This window comes from Typopeltis vanoorti, chromosome 19, assembly GCF_054136105.1.
Source record: "Typopeltis vanoorti isolate ZY-2024b chromosome 19, IOZ_Tvanoo_1.0, whole genome shotgun sequence".
In the NCBI taxonomy this organism is placed as follows: domain Eukaryota; kingdom Metazoa; phylum Arthropoda; class Arachnida; order Uropygi; family Thelyphonidae; genus Typopeltis; species Typopeltis vanoorti.
In genome coordinates, this window is record NC_143567.1 from 84,405,208 (window position 1) to 84,431,482 (window position 26,275).

General features: G+C 35.1%; 1 protein-coding gene across 1 annotated transcript; it reads right to left on the minus strand.

Annotated features, from left to right (window-relative positions):
• Positions 1 to 402: 402 nt before the first annotated feature.
• On the minus strand, positions 403 to 20,463 carry LOC150096308 (substance-P receptor-like). The gene is made up of 5 exons (XM_090409344.1): positions 20,250 to 20,463; positions 9,106 to 9,363; positions 7,528 to 7,638; positions 1,714 to 1,876; positions 403 to 1,127 (listed from the first exon to the last, which is right to left on the minus strand). The coding sequence occupies exons 1-5, from the start codon at positions 20,298 to 20,300 to the stop codon at positions 973 to 975; spliced, it is 738 nt and encodes a 245-aa protein (XP_090265470.1). The 5' UTR covers positions 20,301 to 20,463; the 3' UTR covers positions 403 to 972.
• Positions 20,464 to 26,275: the final 5,812 nt, after the last annotated feature.

The window sequence follows — 26,275 nt, forward strand, 5'->3', positions numbered from 1 at the left end:
CACCTATTTATAAGTTTAAATGCCAGCATCATTCTTGATTTTTCAGAAATCATCTTTTGAGGAGAGAGAGAGTTATCCTTAGGTTGAAACAAAAGTGTTAACGTTCTGGCTTCCGGAATAGTAAATAATAAAATCAACCTTAGAATAAAACGAAAGCTGATTGATTTACTCTTAGTAGTATTTAAATTAAAAGTAAGAAAATTGCTTCATTTTTTGTACAAAAAGCGAACAGTTGAGTAAACTTAAACAGAAGATTTGCTTTGATAAATCATTTATTATTCCCATGTTCAGTATTGCACTGAATATCTGAAAGTGTTACAGCAGTGCCGAATAACAGATTACAAAAAATACAATAGTACCATTCATAAATTGAGAATAAATAATCTTAAGGTCAAACAGATTGAATATTTACAGTCATAAAAGGTCACTCGTTCACTCATTGATATATGATGATCATGTGGGACGTGTATGGCTGAGGAGGAGGGCTTCTGCACATTGAAATAAGCTTAGCTAGAGGGGAGGGGATATCTTAGCGGGTTATGTAAATAAATGTGGTCACAAGGAATAGGAATAGTGTTCGAATTCCTCACAGTGGATCTCGGAGATCGATACAAGTTTTCTCACATTGAACAATGGTTTTATGCTATTTTTCCCATATAAATCTATTATTTTGTTATTCTCTTATTACTGATCGAGTAATGATAATTCTTCATCTCATTCTTCTTCTTTTATCTTTATTTTATTTCTTAATCTCTCACTTTAGGTTATTCTTCAATCCGGATAACAACACAACATATATGGGACACTCAAGGTGTGTGTGTGTGTGTGTGTGTGTGTGTGTGTGTGTGTGTGTGTGTGTGTGTGTGTGTGTGTGTGTGTGTGTGTGTGTGTGTGTGTGTGTGTGTGTGTTGTTTTCAAAAAACGAAGTATTCTGGGTATCACAAATACGTATCTTCGCAGTTGATTTACGTACTAGTTGAAAGGCGTCTGGTCTTCCCGACAATCTTCACTCAGTCTTCTTCGAGGTGAATGATTCATTTCTATAGGATGGACTCCTTTCACCTTAGCGGAGGATAAACTCCCAGAAATTCCGGTCACAGTGGTCGTGATTCTTGAATTATTTGACCCTTTGAAGAAAAAGATATAAAAAAAAAAGTTGGGCAGAACATTTTTCTCTTATTTTTAAATATATGTTCATAAATATAAAAAAAAAAATTAAAAGTGAATATTTAGATAATAATATATCAAAATTTGAAGTTAATAAGAAATTTCAGACTGTACGACTATCCCTGAGGTGATTTGTAGTGGAATTCTAACATTTGGGTGCTAGCAATCACCATCATGAATGCTAGAGGTGTGTATCATTTGGCTATGGTTAACTCCACAGCTTTTAGCGTCATCCAAATGAACATGAAATTGCGTGTTTCCATAGCAACGTATCCCATACGTCAGAGATATCATTTCTGTAATATGCTACTTCTGATTTTGAAATGTGGTTTCTGATTTTAAATGTTCACAATACGGGAGCAGTTAAAATTTTATTACCGGTCAAAATTAAATTCTCGATTAAGTTCAAATAAAGGTCATTGAAGAAATAATCGCTAATTATGCTAAGAATTCTAAAAACTAAAATTTCGCGGTGCACGCTCTGAATCAGTTAATATTAGCAAATCTTATGTTTAATTGATGAACATCTTTAAAAAAACTGCTTACTGGGTCTGCGAAATCCTTGATGCTGAGCGTTACACCAGAACATTGCTAACAATCCTTGGCGAAAATTTTTGTTGAATCCTCCGTATATAATGGGATTAAAGGCGCTGTTTGAATATGCCAGGAACGTTGCGAAGTAAGACACGTCATCAAACCACTCCGGAAGCTGCAAGAATAATACAAAATTGTGAAATAAAATCCTTAGGTTTATGAATTATGTATTTTTTTTAAATAGTATGCTTTTGTTGCATTTTTTTATCGTGAATAGTTTGTGGGCAAAACATATAACACCCTTCTTTTTTCAGTTTTTTTTTTTTTTAAACATATCTCACCAGCAGGATAGTGAGATAAAATCCACAATTCCAATTCACTGGGGATGCTCTAAAAATAACGAATAACTAATGGTTCTTTAATTTTAATTTCTGATGGCTGTTAAATTTTTACACAGTTTACTAAAAAAATTATTATTATTATTATTATTTTATTTTGTTATCATTACTAGTACTACTACTACTACTACTACTATCATCATATTCCATTTGTTATCCTCTGCTTTCCAGAAATATAAAAAATAGTCTACAAAATATATAAAATAAATAAATAAATAAAATAATATAAAACCAACAGCCTGTGTAGCCCAGTGGATGTGGCGTTTGCATACCACGGTGCTTGGTCGCACGAAGGAAGACTTGGTTTCGAGTCTAGTCAGCGACTAGAGGAAATTTTTCCAAGCCTTTTTTTTTTCGACCGGTTCCCGAGTTAGTCGATCTCTGGCACGGGCAAGCAGGTTTTTCCTCCCGGAAACTCAGGTTTTTCGTCCTGTAAACTCAAGAAAATCGACCGTAGAACCCACATTATATTCAGACATTAAATATATTGTGTTAGGGTTAGGGACCACGAGATGGCGGCACATTTGAGCCGTCTCTCTTCACTGTGTACCGCTTATTAGTGATAGACTTGGGCCATCTATCTCTGATTGGTACCAGTGGAGATTGAACTGCCCACTCAGTCTCCAAAAGTTAGATAGGGCTAAATGGCCTCGCCTACTCCCCGTATACGGGAATAAAAAGGCGTTAGCTGATTTTTTTTTTAAATAAAACGAACAATTGTTAACCCTTAGATAATTGCCGCAAGATTAAAAAAATCTCCTAAAGACAGTGGCATATCAATTTGACTGTCCGGTGTCAGACTACCGTCCCACTTATTCGAAGCCTTAACTGGCTTTAAAAAAGTTCTATTTTTTGGTCAATAGAGCACGGTTTCTTGGCTATAGAAAGAAAATTACAAAAATGTACTAGACGTTTGCAATTAACCTTGCATCGGTGGGAGCAACATAAAAAAATACAGAGTCAGATATATCAAGTAGACAACTCTACAACAGTCCACGAAAACATCAACATCGCGCCTTCCAAAGCACCACAAAACCTGAACACATTAACAATATTTTCACAACAATTTAGTCATAATTACCACTAAAACCCAAATGTTAGTTATTAAAAACTTAAAAGTCACATACCCTTCTTAAGACTGTCACCTTAAATGGACCAAACATGTGAAATACCTTCATAAGAAACTTTGCATCACCGCTGTAATTGTTCCAAATAAACGACATGATTCTAATCAACAGAAAGAAAATTCTGTTTTTCGCAATTATCAGAACACATCCACAAAACTGAAAAGCCCAACAAACTCCATTAACTAGGAGATTAAAGGAAACATAAACTTATTCTACCTTCGAAGTTTGTAGGATGATATTGCCGCACTATGTATAAACTTGTTACCACAATAACATGTAGCTCACATTAGCTTAACGGATATTGTCTATAATAACATCGGTCTTTTCCTTATACATATAATTACAATTGCTAACGATTATGTTTCTTTTTCTTACGATAATGAATTTTATGTGTGTGCTTATATATATTTCGCTCTCTTTGTGCATATCATGTCATTACATGTCCTAGTGAGCCTCCAACAAGAGGGGGGCTCGTCTATACCAACTGAGCTACAGTGCTCTCTATCGTTTACATAATGAACGACATTTCATTCCATTTCTCCCTTCTCTCTCTCTCTCTCTCTCTCTCTCTCTCTCTCTCTCTCTCTCTCTCTCTCTCTCTCTCTTCACTCTTTCATTTGTTCCTATCCTTTTTCTTTTAAGCTTCTAATTGCGAGATCATCAAAATTACTACTGAAAAAGAAATTTTTACAGATATGTAACAGTAAAATATAATATTATTTACCTTGTTTAAATTATCCTCGTATATCAGCACCATTAAATAATCTAATTATAGTTTTTACAGTAATTAACAGCTGTCTCGAACTACTTGTAAAAAAATGAATGCAGTATAATTGCCGAAATTTTATGCATATTAATTTACCTGAAAATAAGCTGTTATTATTATTATAAAAAATAATAATAAAATTAAGTATTTTTGTAGTTGATTACAAGGTGAAGTTGAGAAGTTTCAGTTTATTGCTTATTTCCGGTTACATTAATAAGACACTATTGTGCGGTCTGTAAAATGTAATAAATGAAATAAAGGGTTATACATGTCTTTCGGGAGAAAAAAAAAGTTAAACATCGTTTTTCCATTTCGTTACTTTAATTTATTTTTTTATTAATTGTTATAAGTTATTATTTTGTTGAGTTTTTATTACTTTTATTACATAGTGCGGTTTATGTTATTTTTTAAAATTTATTTTATGATCTTTATATTTTGATTAATAATGAAAAAAAAGGAACTTCGTCTAAAAGCCTCTCGACCAGAGTACAGGTCCTGTCCACATACACCTGAAACACCCATTTTCATTTTTTTTTTTTTTAAGACGAGTATTTGATTATTACACAGAATGCACAAGAATTTGACTGAATGGCTTCGCCTTCATTCTCAAGTGGAAGTCTTAGAAAATAAAACAAAGAACTGCCAACTCTACTTAGTGCATCACGGAATCCTTGATATTCCGATTTGGAATAATCATTTTATTCTTGATCTTCCATAATTCAAGTGCTACTAGATCTCTGGAAAGTTGTAGTCTGTTTAGGTTTGTTACCAATTCCTTCACATGGTTTGTGCTCAAGAACAGTAAAGGAGATTTGTTGTTGACAGGTAAGCATTTTTTCAACCGTATGCAGATCATATAAATGTTCTGAGTAAAGAAAATCTCTCGCTACTTATAAAATGTATTCTTAAGAAGAAAATAGAATAAGTGCTTATCGCTCTGCCAACTTTTCTCCACCAGCCTCTGCACCTCATAAGATTCGTCGATGCCATTTGGGTGAACACATGTGTTCCAATTCTATCAAGGATGCAAAAATCTTACCTTTATCAAAGTTTTCAACTGAAGATGAGTTAGCCGGTATTACAGAGAGATGGAAGCGTTTTAGCTTCTGTAAACTTCTTCTTCTTCTTCTTCTGCAGCTTCTCCCACTTAAGTGGGGTCACTGTTTGTTATGAGTCTCCTCCACACCTTCCTGTCTTGGGCTGTCACCACATCCAAGTTCTTCATCTTCAAGTCCTCTTCTACCAGCTCCCTCCATCTCTTCTTTGGCCGCCCACGCTTCCGCCTTCCTTGCACATCCATCTGCATGACCCTTCTTCTCACATATTCGTCCTCCCTCCTCAACACATGACCAAACCATCTCAACCTTGCCTCCTGTATTTTCGCTCCTAAGTTCGTAACTTTCACTGTTCCCCTGGCATAGTCATTTCTCAGATGATCCTTTCTGGTCACACCGCACATCCACCTAAGCATTCTCATCTCTGCTACTTCCATCCTTCTGATGTTATTTTTTCTCAGGGCCACAGTTTCTATAGCATATGTCATAGCTGGCCTCACTACTGTCCTATAAATTTTGCCTTTCAGATTGATCGGCACCCTCTTATCGCATAACACTCCAGCCATCTCCCTCCAGTTTCTCCAGCCCGCTTGTATCCTGCATCCCACTTCCTTCTCAGCTCCTCCATCTTCTTTCACTGTTGAACCTAAGTATCTAAAGTCTCTCACCTTCCTGATGACATTTCCTTCCAGCTCCAGATCTGTTTCCTGGCCACCGCCCACTGCGCAACACATATACTCTGTCTTACTTCTGCTCAGTCTCATATGTCTCTCTTCCAGTACTTTTCTCCATCTTTCCAGTTTAGTTTCCGCTTCTTCTCTTGAATGTACACACAGCAAGATGTCATCTGCATACAACATTGTCCAAGGTGCATCTTCTCTCACCTCCTCTGTACTAGGCTTTCTAAACCTGCAAAACAGGAAGAAGAGTGCAAAATGATACATTCTGTATTCTTCAATAAAAACGCGCTAACGTATCTTGCCCGAATGGAGGTCGACAATAACTAACCTTGGAGAATATTGTGCAGTGATGTGGCTCATTTTTATCTGAATGGATCGGTCAATATTCACAACATCAGAATTTGGGCATCTGAACATCCCCAAGCGATCCAGCAAGTACCACTGCATTCTTCAAAAGTTACCGTGTGGTGTGGCTTCACAGCCGATTTCATAATAGGACCATACTTTTTTGAGCGTATTATCCCTACAAATATGGAAATGTTATTATTCCATTTTACCTGGCTTTAATGTAATCCTCTTGTTTTCGGCTCCGCCAACGCCAAAATTTCCCCTATCGGCGACTTTTGATACTAAACCTTTTTTTCGCGGAAATCATCTCCCCATGTCTTCAAAGTCTCAATATAAAATTTGGCCTCATTCCGTTTATTGGTTTTAGCTACAGATGTCTCCAAAGAGAGAAAGTTGTTTTATGGGCACCCTGTAAATTATGATTAACACAAAGGAATCTACCCTCTTGCATTTTTAAAAATCAATATATAAATTTATTATTTGTGTTCTTATGAAATGATTATTATTTTTATTATTATTTAAATTTTTAATATTTTATTTTAATATTACAGTATTTTATTTTATATGTTTAATAATTATAGAAAATCTACGTAAAATATTTCATTTACTATAATGTAAATGAATAAATATCGTACGTTCATTATACTGTAATAAAAATTATTTTATAAATTTCCATTTTAAAACTAAAATCAATACTTTTATTTCAATGTTTCTGATTTTGTTCATCAATTTAGTGTCGTATATCTCTTCACATGCATTTTTTTTTTAATTTCGCAATCGGTCATTGTATTATTTTTTTGTGTTCATATCTCGTGCCTTCCATTGATAAGCCTGCTAACCTTCACCACGCAAGAATTTACAGAATCACTTGACCATGTTTAAAATAGCTATTAATCATTCTCTTCCATTTTAATCGTTATTAAGGAGTTCTTTGTAAATCTTTCCTGACTGAGGTAAGTTAATCCTTCTTTCGCTTTGCCCATCAATACACGTTTATCTTCTTCTTTCGCTGCAGTCTTTCAAGCAACTTTCTTACACTAGCCTATTGGATTTATGAATAGTTCTTTAGAAAGCTTGGCCTGCCTTTCTCTGTTCGGTATTTTCAAGCTCACTGTTAAGCGTGTGTATAATTTTTAAACAGGTGAGACTTTCTTTTTGTTACAACTCGTGTTGGTAGCTTGCCATTATCACATGTTTTATCCATTATAATTTCCTTTATTCCCCAAGCACTATTTCATATAAAATGTACCAATTTTATACAGTATAGTAATAAAAAATATCTTTGGAAATAATAACATAATTTAAATTTTAATTATAATTCCATAGAATATCTTAATTTTCTTTAAAAATATAAAAATATCACATACACCTTTAAATAATTTATATGATAATATTACAATTAAATATCATTAATGATAATTGTCTCAGCGTGGTATTTGAACAAATCCTTACCTCTCCATTCTCATGGATGGAATGACCAAATTGTGAATATAACACTGTCACTTGAAGAGGCATCCAACATACTATAAAACCGAGCAATACAACGCACACCATCTTGATAACCTAAATAGATATAAAAAAAAGAAAGACAACGGTAAAATATTCATTGAGCAGTTGCATCCTATTTCTCCACAAAGAATCTAATTGTATTATTCCACATTAATTAGCGCTTCATAAGTCAACCGTGAAAAACTGTGCCTATGTGATTAGCGGTAACTCTTCGTGTCGAATGTCAATTCTAATTTATAAATTTTGTTTCAGTGGGGCACACAAATGAGATTACTCATAGAACAGCTCTTTAAAAAATGTTTAATAGAACATCATTAGGAGAGAAGATTTCATTAGAGTTATCTTCGTATAGTTGTTTTCTTAGGCCTTGTCATAGCGCATAAGTTATAATTCGGAAAAAATTAATCGCCTGTTTATTTTTGAAGTACTTTATCATGTGATGCAGGATTCTCGTGTCATCCTCTGTCACGACATTAAGCATTAACTCTTCTGTTTACTAATTTGGGCATACCTTTCTGTATAATACCCGAACACATAACCAGTGTCATCTTTTAAAGATTAACTCATTTACAAAAAGTCGTGTTTGGTCTTGTGAATGCCTTGTGGAATTAATATAAATTAAAATAGCCTCTCTGTAATTATTTCTCATTAATGTTTCGTTGCGGTTACTAATTATTTATGGTTATAATGCATCCTCCTGTTTTTAAGATTCTTGCTTTTTCAAGTATGCTGAAAATCTGTCGCATATCACAGACAAATGACTTCAAACTCAATTTTTTTAAAAAATTTTATTTTGCTGCTATTAAACTTGGACGTTTTATTAGTTATTACTAATTTTTAAGGGAATATAACATGTAAAATAGTAATCGTCAGTTTCGTTAATAGTTTGCTGACATCGTCAGGACCTACAAACGCACGAATAAGAACAAAAATCAAGGAGAGAATCTAAAATATCAGATTCACGGTAATATAAATGTTATAACGAATTATATAAAATATTTCTAAGTTGTAAACAAATTAAATGCATTTCTATCAGTTAAACATCACCATAATTCCACTCTTTTATTCTTCTCTCAAGACATCTAATCGTCGATTCCAATCATAAAAAATCCAAGCTGTTTCAAAATTCAGAATGTACCATGATTGTTTAGAATAAATACCAAACAGAATTATCAGATTGCTCTTAAAAATAATGTCATATTTATTAAACTAATTGTTGACTTCATTGTTAGAAATCCAAGTGCGTTTTATCAAGATTGTTAATAATAGCTACAGACTCCACTAATTTCACAGATATTGTAGGTGTGGTACTACGCGACTAAAACTCTTTTATTCAAATTAGATTTAGCTATAAGTTAAAATATAATGCATCCAAAATATCTAGACCATGAAACATCTGACTGTGGGATAAGAATCTAGGGAACTACTTAATAAACCTTAATCAACAAAAATTGCATAATACAAAGAACGCAGAAAAGAAGAGATAAATCAGCATTAAAAAAAAAAACGAAGTACACCTACCTTTCTCTTCGATCTATGCTGGACATTGATATTCGCCAGATTTCTTTCTCCCGGCAATTCGCTAACCCACAATCGCCAGATGATGATTGTGTAAGCCGTTGTCATTATGCCAATGGGCATAAAGAACAAGGTCATGGTGATGAAAGTGTAATAAAGTTGTTTTCCTGGGTAGCGAGTCATACACTTGCGCAGATCTCTATCGTATTCGATTTGTTTGGGCCAACTTTCTCCACAGTTGGTCTCGACAAAGTTCTTCCACTATAAAGAAACAAAACAAATATCTATATATATATATATATATATATATATATATTATTGTTGTTTTAAACATAACAATCTTATGTACAGTATTACCCGGTTATTGGTTCTCTGCAATCAGGCAGAGAGGTTACATGCTCATACTCTTGTTGAGGTATGTTACATAGAGTTATCAGTCATAAGGTGAATTACATTTTTTTTTTAATTTAAGCCACTAACAGTTATTTTGGCATGATACTGTATAAAGAACATAAAATCTGACATATATGTGGAAGACCATAACACTTGCTATAGGACAATATTATCTATTTACATGAAAGTGACAGCTGATTATTATTCGCACTATTCAGCACAAAAAATCTTTCTTCCCTCTTTCTTTGGGGGGGATGATATCACTTCTATGCTGGAAAGTGGACTGTGAAACAGTCGCCCTGCTCAGCCAAGAGGTGATTCCGTGGATTTAAGTCTTGGTGGAAAAGATCTAAGGTGTTGTTTTGCCTGTGGTGGTGATGCTCGTGTAGGATCTGATTTCTCACCTTTTGTTAATTTCTCACTTTTTGAAAGCTACAAGGGGTTGGTCAACTGCCTCTCTCTCTCTATGAAGTTGTTGTGCTGTCTGGTCTTGTATGTCTGAGGTAGAAGCTGTATATTACTGCTTTCGCAGTGATGAAGAGGTAAGTGCAGAATGAATGATTATTTGACTCTGCATGGACGAGATTGAAATAGCCCTCTTCTGTATGATGACCACCGCAGGTGAGAGCTGCCTTTTCCCTAGACAAACGGATTAATTCGGTGTTGACTGGGCATTCCAAATAGATATGCAGGACTGTTCCTGATCGGTTACAGAACAGCCAGTTATCTGAGATATCTGAGTTAAATTTTCGTGATATAGTTGAAGTGGGTAATACATTGTGCCTCATTCTCCACTGAATATCTGCGTTGGGTTTGCTGGCTCTTATATGGTAAGTCCCATTAAAATAGTGTTTGGTGGGATGATGCATTTTCCAATAAAGCTCTTTGGTTCGACTATTGTGTTAGAGTGCTGTAGATTTCGTTGGTGTTGCTGTGTGTAAGTTTCTCTCATGAATTATTAGTTTTTATCAGAAAGATAGGCACCGGATCTTCTGAGCCCCTCTTCCGTTATACTATCAGGCATAGCAGCTTGAAAAGCGGATTTTATAGTGTGTGTCTGCCCAGCTTGATTCCCAGGTTTTCAAGCGATGGAAAGCGCCAGGTGAGGCTCGGAGAAAGAATATCACCCAAGATCCTCACGCCTCGCCAGTTCCATGGAGGAAAGAAAATCTCATTCCGAGTGATCGGGTTTCTTAGAATCATGTTGTGGAAGATAGGTTCCATGAGAATTTCTGGCAGGAATGCTGTCTTCACTGAGTGTTGGAGGTTTAGCTTCTTCCATCTTCTAAGGGCGTCTTTGTAGAAGTTTGTTAGATTCACTGACACATGTGACGTTGAATGATAAGGCTGTGGAGAAAGAGAGACCTCTAGTGGCATAAGTGAAAATTTATTCGGGGGTATATTTTTGTGCCATTTCCTGTTGTAGGGTATTAAGGAGAAATCGAGTGCGGAACGTTGTTATCCTTGTCAATGAAGGTTAAGTTTTGTCCTCCATCTTTAAGAGAAGCACATAGCATGGAGTGGGAAAGCCAGATTGTTTTGTTCCATATGAATCGATAGATGGTTGACTGTATTTGTTTGATAAATTGCACTGGTGGCGTGAGAATCTTTAGTGTATGGAAAAGGACACTGGTGCCTAGTACTTGTTTGAAACGTTCAATCAGTGTTTCCCAGTTCTTATCCACATAAGAGGGCATGTTTCCTAGGTAAATCCCCAGGTACGTGTTTCCATCTGTGGACCAGTGACCAGATATTGGGGAATCGGTTCAGTTTGTCCATTTGCTATAACACAGTTCTGTGGTTTTATGTGTGTTTAGTTTTGCTACGCTCCTTGGTATTTTTGGTATGCTGTTTGTATGTTATGGAAATCCTCTTCTTTGCGGGCTATAATTGTAACATCATCAGCATATGCTGTCAAGGTTATGGCTTGGTAGGGAAGTTTAGGGCGGCATGCTCTGAGCAGCATGCTGAGTCTACACAAAAAGACTCAATGGCAATTGTGTAAAGAGGACCGGAAAGTGGACAGCCTTGTTTAATACCTCTGCTGTATGATACAGATATGATAAGTCTGTTGCTTATTTTCATGCAAAAGTGTGCTCTGGCATATAACATCTTAAGAGAATGAATGATGCCTGAGTCAAAGCCGAAGGCTTTCAAGCAGCTGAAGAGGTATAGGTGTTCAACGAGGTCGAAAGCTTTTTCTTGGTCTAGTGTTACAAGACCCATTGTTTCACTGTTGTTGTTCGCTATACTTATGAGATCCCTTATGAGGTGTAAGTTTTCGTGGATAGATCTACCAGGGATGGAACATTGATCTACCAGGGATGCCTATCTATTATTTCGCTCAGAGCGGGTTTAAGTTTGTTGGCAATGGCATTTGATATAATTTTACAGTCGGTGTTTGTGATAGAGATGGGTCTTCAGTTTCCTAATTTCGTCGCGTCTCCTTTCTTTGGAATGAGTTTAATAACTGATGTTGTCATATTGAGTGGGAAGCCATTGGTATTCGCGTCGACAATTACTCTGTACAGGATAGGTCCAAGCTGTTCCCAGAAGGACTGGTAAAATTCAGTGGTGAGCCCGTCTATGCCAGGAGATTTATCTTTAGGTAAGGAGGTGCAGGCAGTTGTCAAATCGCGTGGCATGATAGGGAGTTCTGTGTCACGCCTAGTTGCTTGTGAGAGTCTTTTCACATACGAGAGAATTATATCCGTGGCATCTGTAGATGTTGAGTTGGCTTGGTATACATTTTTGTAGTACTGCAAGGTATATAAGAGGATTTCGTCATAATTTTGTATGATGTTTCCACTATCTGTTTTTATAACAGATATAGTGGTGCACTCTGTTTTTCTGGGGTTGACGTTATTTCAGTGAGAAGAAATATTTTGTGTGTGCATCTGCGAAGTTAATTTGTTTGCATCGTGCTCTTATTAGTGGTACTCTTGCAGAGTGCCATGAGGAATACCTGTCCCTAAAAGACACGCATGGTGACTTTTAGGGACTGGTATTCCTCAGATTCCGGATGAAATAATTGCTGCAGATTTTTAAGGACTGAATGTTTATTCAAATTCCTCTGGTGACTATATTTTTGGGTAAATACCCTAACGTTGGATTTAAAGAGTTACCACCACTCGAAAATTGATTGGGAAGTAGGTATCTCTGATGAGAGTTTCGATATAGTTTTTGGAGGTTCTGTGATATTCTTCATCCTGTAGTATTCTGTTATTAAATATCCAGTCGGTTTCTCCTATGTGTCCGGTGTGTCCAGGAATGCAAATGCTCAGAAGGGTTGAATCATGTTCTGATGCATGAGCTGGATGATATGCGACTCTCCTTTCGTAGGGTATTGTGTGCATAGATGTGTAGTATCTATCGAGCTGTGCCTGGTATAGGACACTGGTAGAACCACCTTTCGCCCACCAGGAGAACACTTTCTTATGTGGGTGGTTCAAGTGTCTGAAGGTATTAGTCAGCTCGTAGTCAGTTATTACATCCTGGAGAAGATGAGCTAGTGAGTGTGGATGTTCTTGGCATTGTTTTCTGTCCATCGTAAGTTCCAGAGTGCTGTTGAAATCCCCTGCCACTATGAGGTGGTCATTGTCCTTGCTGAGGTGGTTTTCGGCGAACTCTAGCACTTGCACTGCAAGTTGTTCGCTTTGTGGCATGTATATGTTACGGTTAAAGTGATAAATCCAGTTATTATTAATAATTACTGGTTAAAGTGAATAATTCCTATAGGAGTCTGGTAAATGTAATAAAAACATGTTTATAGGTTTTATATATAGGTTTTCATTCTCAATAGAAATTATAACAGCTTAGGTTAGGTTAGATTAGGTTAGTTTATAATGAAAAAAGTAAGGAAAGTACTTCTTCTGCACTCAATGAAATCAGAAATCATTATACACTAACCTAACCTAAACTATCCTGGATGTCGCATGTCGAACCAGAGTGTAGTCGTAGTTTGTAGTGGGAAGATTAATGGGGATGAAAGATAAACGCTGTTGTGGGCCGAGTTTAATGATTGAGGGCAGATAAATGGGGATTAGAAATTAAAGTTGTTGTTGTGGGCAGATGAATGGGGATAATAGATAAACGTCGTTGCTATACCTCTTTCCTCATCGATGGAGAAAAACACTGATCAGTTCCTCTCTGAGTTTGATATCTTGTCATTTATATATATAAGAAGCGATTACAGACAGACATTTTCAAGTGCACGAAAGCATAATTTCGAATGCAACTGTTAATCACTTCGTAGACAGATGAATGGGGATGTCAGTGGAGAGAGAGAGCTGACATCCCCATTCATCTGCTCATGGAATCAACGGCGATGAAATCCCCATTCATGTGCCTATGGATGTTAGGTTAGATTAGGTTAGTTTATAACGATTTCTGATTTCTGATTTCATTGAGTGCAAAAGAAGTACTTTCCTTACTTTTTTCATTATAAACTAACCTAACCTAACTTAAGCGGTTATAATTTCTATCGAGAATGAAAACCTATATACAAAACCTATAAACATGTTTTTATTACATTTACCACACTCTTCTAAAAATTATTCACTTCAACCGGTTAAAACGATTAATTCTAATTATTCGCTTTAACTGGTAATTATTAATAATAACCGGATTTATCACTTTAACCATAACATATATATTAATAATATGTATTTTCTTTCCTGGATGATTTGTAATGAGTGCATATATTGCATACCTTTCAATTTTAGGGCGCTGTTTTGATGAATTCCAATGGTGACTCCTGATCCATGAAGTTGTATGGCAGGACAGTGGTGCATGGTATATAGCCAGTTCTTCCAGTGTTGATCTGAAACTTTGCTGTTGCAATGGAAGTTAGTTTTCTGAAACATAATTATTTCTGGCCGGTGGGCAAGAATATGCTGCAGGACGAGCCTGTTTCGCAGTGGTGTGGCACATACTCGAGCGTTTAGTGAGAGAAGGTTTACTGAGGTGCTCATTATTTTATGGGTTTTTTTTTTATTATTTGGCGCGTAATCCTCACTTCCTTTACGGTTACGCTGCCGCTGGGATTCAACCCCGTTGATCAAGTAGTATAATCGTTTCCTGAGATTGATAGTATTTCTTCCTCTTTTTTCCTGCCAGAACTGTTCTTAATTCTTCCAGCTGGGTGATAAGGCCACTGATGTCGGCGGTGTAGTCATATGCTGTAAGCAGTTTTTGTGAAGAGCCTCGAACTTTTTCAAGAAAGCTCTGAAGCTGCTCATTTGTAAGTGGGCCTTCAGCGTGAGGATGACCTGCATTTCCAGTTTCCTCTTGATCATCTGAGGACTCAAGAAGCTCGATCTCTTCATCCCCCCCTCTACAGGCTGTTGGGAGAGTTCTGGAATGTTTGGGACAAAGATTCCCTGTTGCAGCTGCGCTGGTTCGTCTTTGGCTGTTTTTCGGTTTTTGTTTCTTGCTCCTCTTCGTTATTTGTATCTTAATCACAGTTAGTTAGTTGTCTGTTTTCTGTTTCCTTTACTCAAGGATTGCTTTTAATCGATGTTGGTGAAGCTTCTTCCAAAAGTTGGGTTTCGTTAGTGCCACCACTTGATTTTGTCTCCTTGGTATTCGACTGAGAGTTGTTTCCATGAGACTTTTGGTGTTTGTTAGGAATGCTCTGTTTTTTGGGGGTTGGCTGTTTGCTGCTTCTGGTTCTCTGATCCGCTAGGGTTGGTAGTATTGTTGCCCGGTTTCTCATTTTTGGATACATACGGGCAGGACTTCCTTACATGACCGTTTTTGTGGCAGTAAAAGCACTGAACAGCGACAGTAACATAAAAGGTGTAGAGTACTCCATTTATTTCCGTGTTGATTATTTTAGGTATGGAGCCGATTGTTTTGTAGCCAAAGTGCATTAGAGCCTGTCTTCCGAAGCTCTTGATTTCAGCGAATTCAGGCCTAGTTGTGGAGGCTTGTAGTGTTCGGATTTTACCTGTCATTGCGTGTATTTTGACAGTAATCCGCGAATCGTTTGATGGCTTATTTCGGGTGGGACATTTGACACTGTTACTTTCATGGTAGCTAGCGCGATTGGTGAGACATTCACATGGATGCTCTGATGCTTACTTCCTTTTCAATTAATGTCTCAGACCAAGATGCATTGTTAAAGTATATTTGTACAGTTCCGGCAACTCTTGAAATGTGAGTTATATTTTTTGGTGAAATATGCTGCGCTACTGCTTCTAGGTACTTTTCTACTGGGGTATTTTCAATTGCTAAAATTACTATTCCGTTGTCTCGGGAAACGCGGTTGGTTAGCTGTACGTTTTTACGCGTGGTGGTCGTCATCCCAGTAGTAATTCGAGCGTAGGTATTAGGTGCAATGTTGGCATAAGAGAGAGAGAGAGAGAGACTGACCTTTGTCCGTCTCTCTCTCTCTGGGGGGGGGGGGGTTGAGACTGATGTCTTTTCTATGTGTGGAGCAGTGGCTGTCGTCTTTTCCTTGATTATCGGAATCCTGCCTTCGACCGATTCCTGCTGAGCTCGAGCGTGGAACTGCTGCTGGTGGTGACTTACTGGGGATTTTACTAGCCGTTGCTTCTGGGGAAACTTAAGCTATCACAATTTCTCGGCACTTGAGGACATACTGTTTTAACAATAACCAAAGTAACAATGAAGATTTTAAAAATTAAAAATAACTTTGCCCAGTTTTGCAAATTAAAAAAAAAAATATGCTGGTATAAAGTTTGAAGTTGATTGAAGCATTAGACCGCATAATATTCAACTTTAGGAAGGAGCGACCTTGGAGAGAGAGAGAGAGAGAGAGAGAGAGAGAGAGAGAGAGAGAGAGAGAGAGAGAGAGAGAGAGAGAGAGAGAGAGAGAGAGAGAATATGAAACATAAATTTGCTAAAATCCCAGAAACTTTGGATTTTCATACCACAAAACAGGGAATGCAGCCGAAGAACCCACGCAATATACATTTATAGAAGACTACGGGAATAATGATTACCCCACCCAGTTTTGTCGGATCTAGTTTCAATGACTGCATGGTACAGTGTGGGTTAACGTAATCGCGCAAAACGGGAAGGAAGGAAGGAAGCAGGCGAGGTGGTCTGAAGTTAGATATGAAACACTGAGCACTTTGTGATGGAGTATGGAGGTTGAGAAGTCTCGAAAAAAAGAGTAAAATTATATTATTTTATTATTTAAATTAAGGGGATATTAAACCCCACATTATTTCGAAGCCGAATAAGAAACTCAAAGATACGAATCAAGGAGTTTCATGCCGAATATAGCAAACTATAAAAGTTTCGGCGGATTGTAGCTCTTTATTTATTGGCTATTGGCTCTTTATTTAAGTAATTTATGGGTGCACCTTTTTGACAACTCGTATAGCAAAGTATATAAGTTCTCTTCGTTATAACCTCAGTATTATATTATCTAGGTCTACCTACTCACTGATGAGACCTCAATAAAGGTCGAAACCGGTCTGGATAGTAACCTTCCACCATAATGTATAACATCAAATATCTCCTAGGAGATGTGTTTTACATTATGGGAAATACTAAGAGTGATCAGAACTTTACACACCTTTGCAACGAGTTGCCCTAGTGTTGAACTATGTGCTTTAGCTTACGTTACAATCCGCCGACACTTTTATAGTTCGCTATATTCGGCATGAAACTCTTTGATTCCTATCTTTGAGTTTCTTATTCGGCTTTGAAATAATGTGGGATTTAGTACCCCCTTAATTTAAATAATGTTACATCGCCGAGGTGAAGCCTATTGGCTCTTTATTTAAGTAAAATTATGTAAATATGACTCCTTAGTATCAATAAATATGTATTGGTAAAATCTAATTCGAGCTTGCTTTGGCGATATAATACTTTCTTATAATGATTAAATATATTTAATCAAAATTACGTTTTACTGTTAATTTAATGTTATAATTAGAAATATTTGGTCATTAAATTTAGTTTAAATTCCAGAACATACTTAATATACATTTCAAATAATTCTCTTTCATTTCTTTTCTGAGACTAGTATTTGTCATTTATTTCAACATCTGTCCTTTCAGTTCTAATCGCTATTTCGAAACTGACTGTTTTCTTAACTACAGATCTCATAACAGATCATTTAAAACACTCCTGGACGGCCTTGTTTTTAAATGATGATGAGTTTTTCCATCTTTGCAAGAGCTTCCTCTATTAATGGCAATTGACTCTGTTTCATCAGCCATCCAAATGTCTATATAAAATCTTCCTAGCGAGGATGTGCGATATCATTTTTCTAAACTTTATTTGTTATTCCTAAGATATTAGACGACTGACGTCATATAAAAGCGCACGAGTTGGTTTATCAGATGTGAATTCCCGTGGGCGAATGAGCAGACACAGATAGTGGTGTATGCCATGACTTTTGCATATCTTTGCAGTTTTCTCCCCACTAATCCCACGCATTTATCTTTGAATAAGTATTGTTGGAAGAAATATGAAAAGGTATGTTTAAAAGGTAATAGGGCGGATTGCTGTGATTTTGTTTTATTATCAATCCCATACATAAGAGATTGCAAAGCCTATAGTACATCAGTGCCATCTGCAGGAAAAGGATAAAATATTAAGAGCAAGAATCGGAGCTAATTCTATCTCCAAAGTACGCCTATAAAGGCTAAGATGCGTAATGTCTTCAAAATTAAATCGTACAAGCGATAGGAAAATCACAGCCTTTTCTAGGCTGTGATTTTCCAATCTTAGCTCACATGCATTGTGCTTTACATTGATCGCCATCTGGAATGCCGATAACATTTGAATGAAGTCCCATCACCCGTAAATCGACAATCGTACTTAAAGAACTTCTGTACGTATATCTCCACATGCTAATTTTACGTATTTTACTGTTTACATGCGTATGTATGTAAACAGTAAAATATCTTTTATAAGTGGAATATTCAATAAAAACACGTCCTTGTTTATTCTGCTTTGAAACAATAGTTTCAAAACAAAAAAAAAAAGAAAGAAAGAAAGAACGACTTTATTTGAATGCAAAATAATATGCTGAATATACTATTGGTTGACAAATTAAGCAATTCGTCATTGACCCATACATAACAATCCAGTGAGCAACCAAAAAGCTGGTCGTGCTTACTTCAAATATCATTTGTTTAAGCCACTTTTATTAGGACATTCTTGAAGGAGATACAAACAGCAAATGAATGCAAAGTTTTTACTTTAAAATGATGATGATTCCAACATTCTACCTTCCCCTCGAAAAAAAAAAGAAAAAGAAAACTATTCGCTATTAGGATTATTGTTCTGTTTTTGGTGATCATCCATTAGGATAATATAAAAGAGTAATTTCCCTAGAAATGGACTCAATTTGAAATTACAAAAGCTGCTTGTAATGCAAGTGTTCTGTGTACACATATATATCAGTGAGTCTTTTAATGGCACAGGATACAAGACAAATGGTAAAATCTGTCTTGTCTAATGGTTTATACATGTTTGTTTGTTTTTTATTCTCTATTATACTTTGCGAGAAAATGTTTCTTTATCTTTTGTTTTCATGGTTGTTTAAACATTAGTCATATACCGATAAGAAATGCCACAGGGAAGTAACTTATCTCGTTGTCCATTGTGGAGTTTTAGACAATCAAAAGGCCCATTGTCACCTCATTCTTTTCAGAAACATTCCTTCTTATCAGAAAAGTGACTATTTCTTGTACTCAAAGTCACTTTATTAGAAAGAAACACTTCATGAATGAATACATCATTTATTCTAAGATCCTATCCAGGAGTAAGGTTATACTGACTGCTACTAGGGGAGAGGTGACACACAATTGCCATTTCGGTGCACATAAAAAAAGATGTGAAGTAGTATCCTTTGTGAATCAGTATGCAAACAGCCAGCAAAATGAGAGGCTGAGCTCTTGTTATGTGCGTTTTTGTAACGTCGTGTTTAATGTGAATCTTCAACTGAATCACATTTTGCTTTAACCTCAAAGACAAAACAAAATAAGCCCATGAACAACAATATGTTTATCGATCATCATCAAAAACACTTAAAATTTGGATCCTTCCTTATAGTCCTTATAAGGACTGACTTAAAGGGGCGAAGCAAGAATGCTTTTCATATTCCCCATTCTCTCTGTAGAGGGCAGTGTAGGTATAAGGTGTTATTGAGCTATTAAAGCTCTGATCATGGCAGGAGAGTAACAGCAATAGCCGAGCCTCAGTTAGAACTTCATTAGCTACAGCATTGCCATCCATTACCCTCCAAGAGTATTGGATTCAATAATGAAACCCTCACACCATCAAAATTTGGATCCTTATAGTCCTTATAAGGACTGGCTTAAGGATCCAAATTTTGATGGTGTGAGGGTTTCATTATTGAATCCAATACTCTTGGAGGGTAATGGATGGCAATGCTGTAGCTAATGAAGTTCCTGACAGTGTTATAATATAATGAAGTATGATACTAATAATTTAAAAGTGTAGCAACATATTTTAGAATTTTGGCGAATTTTTTAACTATTTAAAATAATAAACGTTTTATTTTAAGAAAAATATAAGTTACATTATTAATTTTTAAGAAAAATAAAATAAATTTTCCAGAAAAATTCATTTCACCTTGGTTGCCATTTTTGTTTCACAAATTCAGTGAAATTATTAGCATTGGCGTCACTTCCGTTTGATAAAAATTACACTTTTTTTAGGGATAAACAAAACACAAACATTATAGCTTATCCTGCTATGCTACGTTTCCCAATTTACGAGTATGTAAAGCAATATTGTCATACCTGGAATTCGTAATATTTGCGGTAGATGAGAAATGGCACCGAAACTGCCATGGAAATAAGCCAAACGAATGTGAGTACAACACTTGTGCGCTGTTTTGTAATTCTTACACGCAAAGGGAAGATGACAGCTATGAAGCGATCACAGGAGATAGCGGAAAGAGTGAGTACACTTGAAGTCAAACAGGTCACTGAAAAGATAAAATAATCGTGATTAAAATCGTCTACAAGAAATTCCATTTAAGAAAAACACGACAAATTTTTCAATATTGAAAGATTTTCATATCTAAGACAGAATATCGTAAATAGTTAAATGTTTAATATCCCATTGAAACATACATTGCATACTTGTTCGTTTGAAATATATCGGGTAAGAAATATTTGCGTTGACATATGCGATCTCGAAATTGGAATTCTTTTGATATTTCTAAGAAGTTGAGCAAACAAAAGAAATAAACCATTTTTATTTTATTTTATTGATTTTATTTTTATTTTATTCTTTTTTGCAGTGATAAGAAAATTTTGCAGCTTTTCGTTTCAATATTGTGATACATCAGAATGATGCAATTATGTTAATTAAAACTATTACTTCTTATTTAGAACAATGAAGTACATAATTAAATTATAATTATAATTAATTCCATAGATAACATAAGTGTTAAATATAGAATTAAAGACGTTTATTTTATTAAATGTAATGCTTTGATTGCAATAGCAATGCATTATGCAGGAATATCATAATTTCAAATGACATTGAACCTCTCTCTCTCTCTCTCTCTCTCTCTCTCTGTTGTCTGTCTTTCTGTCTCTTTGCAAAACATCCTTGGTTCTGGTGTCCTTTGAGTATGATTTGGTTTCGTGTTGTTGTTTGTGATAACACATCCTTAATAAACAGTCTTTTGGATTTTTTTGGATTTACACTGAAATGAGTATTGATTTATGGTTTTGATTTTGTTTATTCCGAGTTAATAATTATTTACTGCGACGTTCTTCGGAAGCAGCCAGTCAGTGAGTGAAGAGAAGCAATGGCTGTTGCTAAGCAGGAGACGAATACAGTAATATATTATATACACTCACGAGCCAAAATATTATGACCATCCAGTCTTGTTTGTGGTCAGTTTTACTGCGCTGTTGACCGGAAAGTGGTGGCGGTATCTAGACATGGGGATTGTTCTCATGCATATCAGAGTCCTCTCATCCCTTATTGAATGCGCCTTGACCGTTAACTGTTATCCAGGATTAATTCGGATGAAGTATTTCCCTACGTAACAATAGGGCCTGGGATTTGGACTGTTCCAGCAAGACAATGCCCCTTGACACAAAGCGCGTATTGTGCAAGTATGATTCGAATAGCATCCAAGCATTCCATGTGCTCTCCTGGCTGTCTAATTCTCATGATATGAATCTCAGCAAACATTTCTAGGGTCATGTGGAACACAGAATCCTCCGATTGACCCCAGTGCCTCGCTCAGTCGATGACTTCCAGGATGCTATTGTGTCCATTTGGTTCAGAGTACCTCAGGACATCTTCGGTAGTCCATTGTAGTCAAGGCCAACACGGGTGAAAGTGGTTATTTCGGCAAAAGGAAGCCCAACGTGATACTAGATAGGTGATAATGTTTTGCCTCATAAGTGTATAATTTAGATTATTTAATATTGGGTAGTAAATAGCTACCAAGGATTGACATCAGATGGTGGACATTGGCTAAAGACAGAAAGAAATGGAAAGTTAAAGGGAAGAGGCCGATATCCAAAAGTGGATGGATAACCAGTCGACTGTTTAGAAAGGCAATGACCGTTGTAGTTAATCTTCAAGGGAGTTGTTAATAAAAATTCATATTGTTGCTAACATTTATTAGGTATATGATAATCACATAATAAAAACTGCTTGAATTCAAGAAGTTCATTGAAACAAAATTACCTACTTCGGGTTATGGTTTCCAGACAACAGTAATCTGATAATGGTGGCTGTAATTAATATTCATCCAGACTACAGCTTGAAATTCAAATTACCAGAGCAGCTGGTGTATAAGTGGTGTAATTATTAAGCGTGGCTCGTCCCTTTACGGGTGACAGGGATGTAACGTCCCTTGCCAGACCGTAACGACTTGAAATGTTTGTCAGCTAATGAAGGAACAGAAGTGAAAACGCTAATTTCTGACAGGTGGATAGATGAAAGCCAGTTGGTGATTAGACTGGATTATGCGCATAAGTGGATAATTTTCATGGCGGTTCTTCGTGAGCTTTATATTGTCTTCCGGTTTGATGGTTATCGGATGTGTTTTTGAGTCACCACCAAATGGCAAAATTTTATATTTTGTTTCGGTCATAACTACAGATAATTTTCAAAGACGCAGAGTTGAAAAATGAATATTAAACTTCTTAAATTGTATCACCAAAGAATTACAATTTTACAAAGAATTTACAATTACAATTGTAATCTGAGATCTGTTTTTCCATCAACAATTCGGTCGGAGAAAAAAAAAAATTTTTTTTCCAGACAGAAAACGGAAGGAAAGAAATTTATTTATTTTTCATATAAATTCGACTTCATTTCCTTTCATAAAATAATAATAATAATAATAATAATAATAATAATAATAATAATAATAATAATAATATGCAGTGTACTGTAATTCGATTTTTTTTTTGTCACAGTATTAGTGTTTTAATAAATTTTCATCTATATACTATCATTTATATCATAGTTGGGCTAGGATTTTCCTCATTTTTAAATTTTATTCATTCTTTAAATATTTTTATTTTTTAAAATAAAAATATTAAAAGAATATTTTTAATTATTAAATATATTTATTTTAAATATTTTTATTTTTTAAAATAAAAATATTTAAAGACACTTCAGGCCTTTAATAAGATGCGAGGTTGTATCACACCGTGCGATAAAATTCATCCGCTATGTAATCGTAATTAACTTCAATCAGGAAATCCAAAACATACAAAGGAAAGGAATCTTATAATTATATCTGGTATTGAAATTCCTATAAAAGAGCAAACATCTAATTTTATATCAAGCATATTTCTCACTAAATAAATAAATAAATAAATAAATAAATAAATAATAATAATAATAATAATAATAATAATAATAATAATAATAATAATAATAATAATAATAATAATAATAATAATAATAATGCTTTTTAGAAATTATTTATAATAATGATTCAAACATGACTTTATTTTTAACTATCACGGTAAAATGGATTGAGCGCCATCTTGTGTCAGAGAAGTAAATACTCTTATAGAGTGTGAATTGAAACTCGTATATTAAGCGATGTGTTCAGATCGCATTGTGCTCAAATATTCACTAGGACAAATCTGAATTTGTTAAAGGATTTTAAGCAAAGGTTTTTAGGTTATGTTAGCGTATCTTATCTAAGTTATAACAATATTTAATGATAAAGAGATAATATGAGAATGAATGTTAAAGTATAGTTTTTTTTTTGTACTAATTACGTACACTTTTAGTTCATTTCATTTTAATTCTAATAGCTCCAAAACACTACACTTTATTTGTACAAAAAGTAAAGTCGATTTTAAAAAGTTTCTTAATGCGTTTTGAAGAAGACAACAGCAGCTTTGTTGGTAGGAATTACTGAAGTAAGTCACCAGAGACAAAAGGGATTTCTATAAGGGATTCTGTTGCTAAAAGCAATAATGAAGAATTATTATAGAAAATCAGGCAGACACAGGACCGTAGCATAAGAAATTTAAAACGACAAAGCTCTTTAATCCCATACAGTCTTACATTTATCCTGTTACCAGATGTTGGTATAAAAAAAATTCCTTTCTCCAAAATGTGCCTTCGCGTTTCTAAGCATCATATGAGTCCCTGATGGATATAAAGAGAATCTTCTATAAATTAAGTGGATTACCTGGAACTGAAGATATCTGAAACAAGCTAGACAATTTGGAAAGAGCGACAGTATTTCGCTATAAGTATGTTCTTGGATTTGGAATTAAGTTGTTTACCCAAAAAAAAAAAAAAAAACGTAAAATGAGATTAAGGATACACTTCGAATCATTTTTGGCGCTTTTTTCTCCCAGTTGAAATCTAAACAATGTAATTATAGTAATAAGCGTCGCTTGTTCATTCCTATTTGTTTTTTTCTTTCGGAGCTGCCGTTCCTTTTTTCCAAAGATGAAGTTGGATATCTCGAAACCCACAAAAAACAAAAAAAAAATATTCTAATGATAAGGCTTTGATTCCTTATAAGGACTGGCTTAAAGGGGCGAAGCAAGAATGCTTTTCATTTTCCCCGTTATCTGTAAAGGACAGTGTAGGGATAAGGTGTTATTGCGCTATTAAAGCTCTGATTATGGCAAGAAGGTAACAACAATAGCCGAGCCTCAGTTAGAACTTCATTGGTTACAGCATTGCCATCCATTACCCTCCAAGGGTATTAATCACCGCATCGCAGGGCCGATTAACTTCACTCTTTAAAGCCGGCTTTGATTTGATTTCCTTATCCTTATAAGGACTGGCTTAAAGGGGCGAAGCAAGAATGCTTTTCATCTTCCCCGTTATCTGTAGAGGACAGTGTAGGGATAAGGTATTATTGAGCTATTAAAGCTCTGATCATGGCAGGAGAGTCACAGCAATAGCCTCAGTTAGAACTTCATTGGCTACAGCATTGCCATCCATTACCCTCCAAGGGTATTGGATTGAATGAATCAATCACCGCCACCCTACCAATGTAATCTGATTTGATTTCCACTTCTACATTTAAATTATCAAATAAATATAAGAAAGAAATATTATGGTGTGTTGTAATAATCGTAAAAAACTTATTTCTATCAAATAATATTGGAATTAAATATTATAAAATATAATTTTTTAAAGTAACAAACATATTTTTATATATAATTTTATTTTTGTTTCCAAAATTCTTCAGCAACCACTTATCAAACTGTTCTATAACGTTTCTATAATTTTATCATTGAAGGATACTTCAATGATAAAATTATAGAAACGTTATAGAACAGTATTGAAGGATACTAAACCGATAATTTTTTAAATATAAACAAAGTTCTGCAATTTATATACTAAAATTATTTGCTAAGTATAATAATAAAGTGAATTATATATAAATGTAAAGTTTCAAACAATTTAAAAATGACAAACTGTCTAGTGTAACATACATACCTTTTCATTATAAACATGCTATGAAAGCATTATTTTAAAGATTTATTACCAACAAAAGTATTCAAATACTCCAACGTGTGGAAAGGCTTATGTGTTGGCTGTACGTTTTAACTTATTTTCAAGGTAATGATTACAAACATAGAATTAAAATAAAATAATTAATATTTGTTAACTTATTTGTTGATATTTCGCTGATATATTCAGCATCTTCAGAGCACAAAACAGTTGACAAAACTGTTTGTCACAGTACACGAAACAAAGTTAAGTAGGACCAGTTTAAAAAATTGTAACGGCAACACGTGGAACTAAAATCCTAATTGGCTTCATCTGTTGGTGGGAAAAAAAAAGAAAATAAGTATTAATTACATCTTAAAATGGCTGTCTCCCAGTTTTTTGGTAAGGCATTATCTTCTAGACCTGACTTCCCATAACGATAGTGGCGGATGTATTTTTTATGTTCACCAAGCTGAATGTCAATAGTTCTTCCTGTCTATCCATAGTAAGCTATGTCACAATATCAGGGCACTTCATAAACAACTGGATGTGACAAAGAAGAAAGTTTGTCATTAGTTGAATGGATGAGAGTTGCCAATTTCACATATGGCTTAAATACGATGCGTAGCTGATATTTATTAAGAACTCTAGATATCATTGCCGTTACTCCCAGGCAAGTTCCAAAAGCCAAAATAATGGCTGCCATTGAAAGGGGAATATACCATCTGCCTCCAGCAATAGTCCGTTACAATTCTGTGAAATTAAATTAACACAACAAAAAATACTGCTTTCAAACAATACCACGATTAACTAAAATGAGTGATTAATTTTCTAAAATTCGTGAAATAAAATATTTGTACTACAGAAT